The 782-nt window shown below is 39.9% G+C and overlaps 1 protein-coding gene across 1 annotated transcript in view; it reads left to right on the forward strand.

The window, feature by feature from the left end:
* GAP43 (growth associated protein 43) overlaps window positions 1-464 on the forward strand; it is a 122812-nt gene extending 122348 nt beyond the window's left edge. Inside the window, exon 4 of the mRNA XM_019526665.1 lies at window positions 411-464. Within this exon, the coding sequence (XP_019382210.1) occupies window positions 411-464 (54 nt within the window). The remainder of the gene's footprint in view (window positions 1-410) is intronic.
* The last annotated feature ends 318 nt before the right edge of the window (window positions 465-782 follow it).

Below are 782 nucleotides of genomic sequence, written 5' to 3' on the forward strand. Positions count from 1 at the left end.
GCTCCTTTAATCTTGCTCCCCTTCCTGCTCACACCTGTGAGCCTGTCTGTCCCCCCACCCCCATACCCTCTCAAACCCTTTTTCTCTCTGTGTGGCAAACATTTAAAGGAAAAAAAAAAGCAGGAAAAATCCCAGTCAAACAGTGTGGCTTAAACATTTCTTTGTTTCTTGGTGTTGTTATGGCGAGTTTTTTGGTAATGATGATCCAATCATTTTGGGAAAATTCTTGCACTGTATCAGAGTTCTTTGATCTGGCGCGTGCGTGTGTTTGTCTGCCCACCGCGAGTGCTCTGTCTCTCACTCTCTCTCTCTCTCGCTCTCTCTCTCTCTCTCCGCCCCCCTCCTTCCTTTCTCTCTTCTTTCCTCTCTCCCCACTTTCTTTCTCTCTCTCTCTCTCTCTCTGTTCCAAGTGTGTGTGTGCAATGTTCTGTTCATCTGAGGAGTCCAAACCTTATCTCAAGTGAGTTTAAAAAAACAAAGTGAAATGAAAAAGAAAAAGAAAAAAAAAACAAAAAAACAACCAACCACCTTTTTTCCTCCTCTTCCTTTTTCAATGTGATGGAATGAACAAAAGAAAATGGCCAACAAACAAATGAGTGAGAATTAAACCCCAGTTTGTTTTCAAAGAATAAAGCAAAAATGTGCCAATTAGCGTAATGCGTGGCTCCAGGCTCCTTTTTCAAACTGAATAATAATAATCATTAATAATGATGATAATAAATTAAAATAATGATCATGATACCACTGTGTCGCATTTCTATGCTGTCTTAATTTATATGGAG

Source organism: Gavialis gangeticus, unplaced genomic scaffold (assembly GCF_001723915.1).
Source record: "Gavialis gangeticus isolate Ggan-Ray unplaced genomic scaffold, GavGan_comp1, whole genome shotgun sequence".
NCBI classification, from domain to species: domain Eukaryota; kingdom Metazoa; phylum Chordata; order Crocodylia; family Gavialidae; genus Gavialis; species Gavialis gangeticus.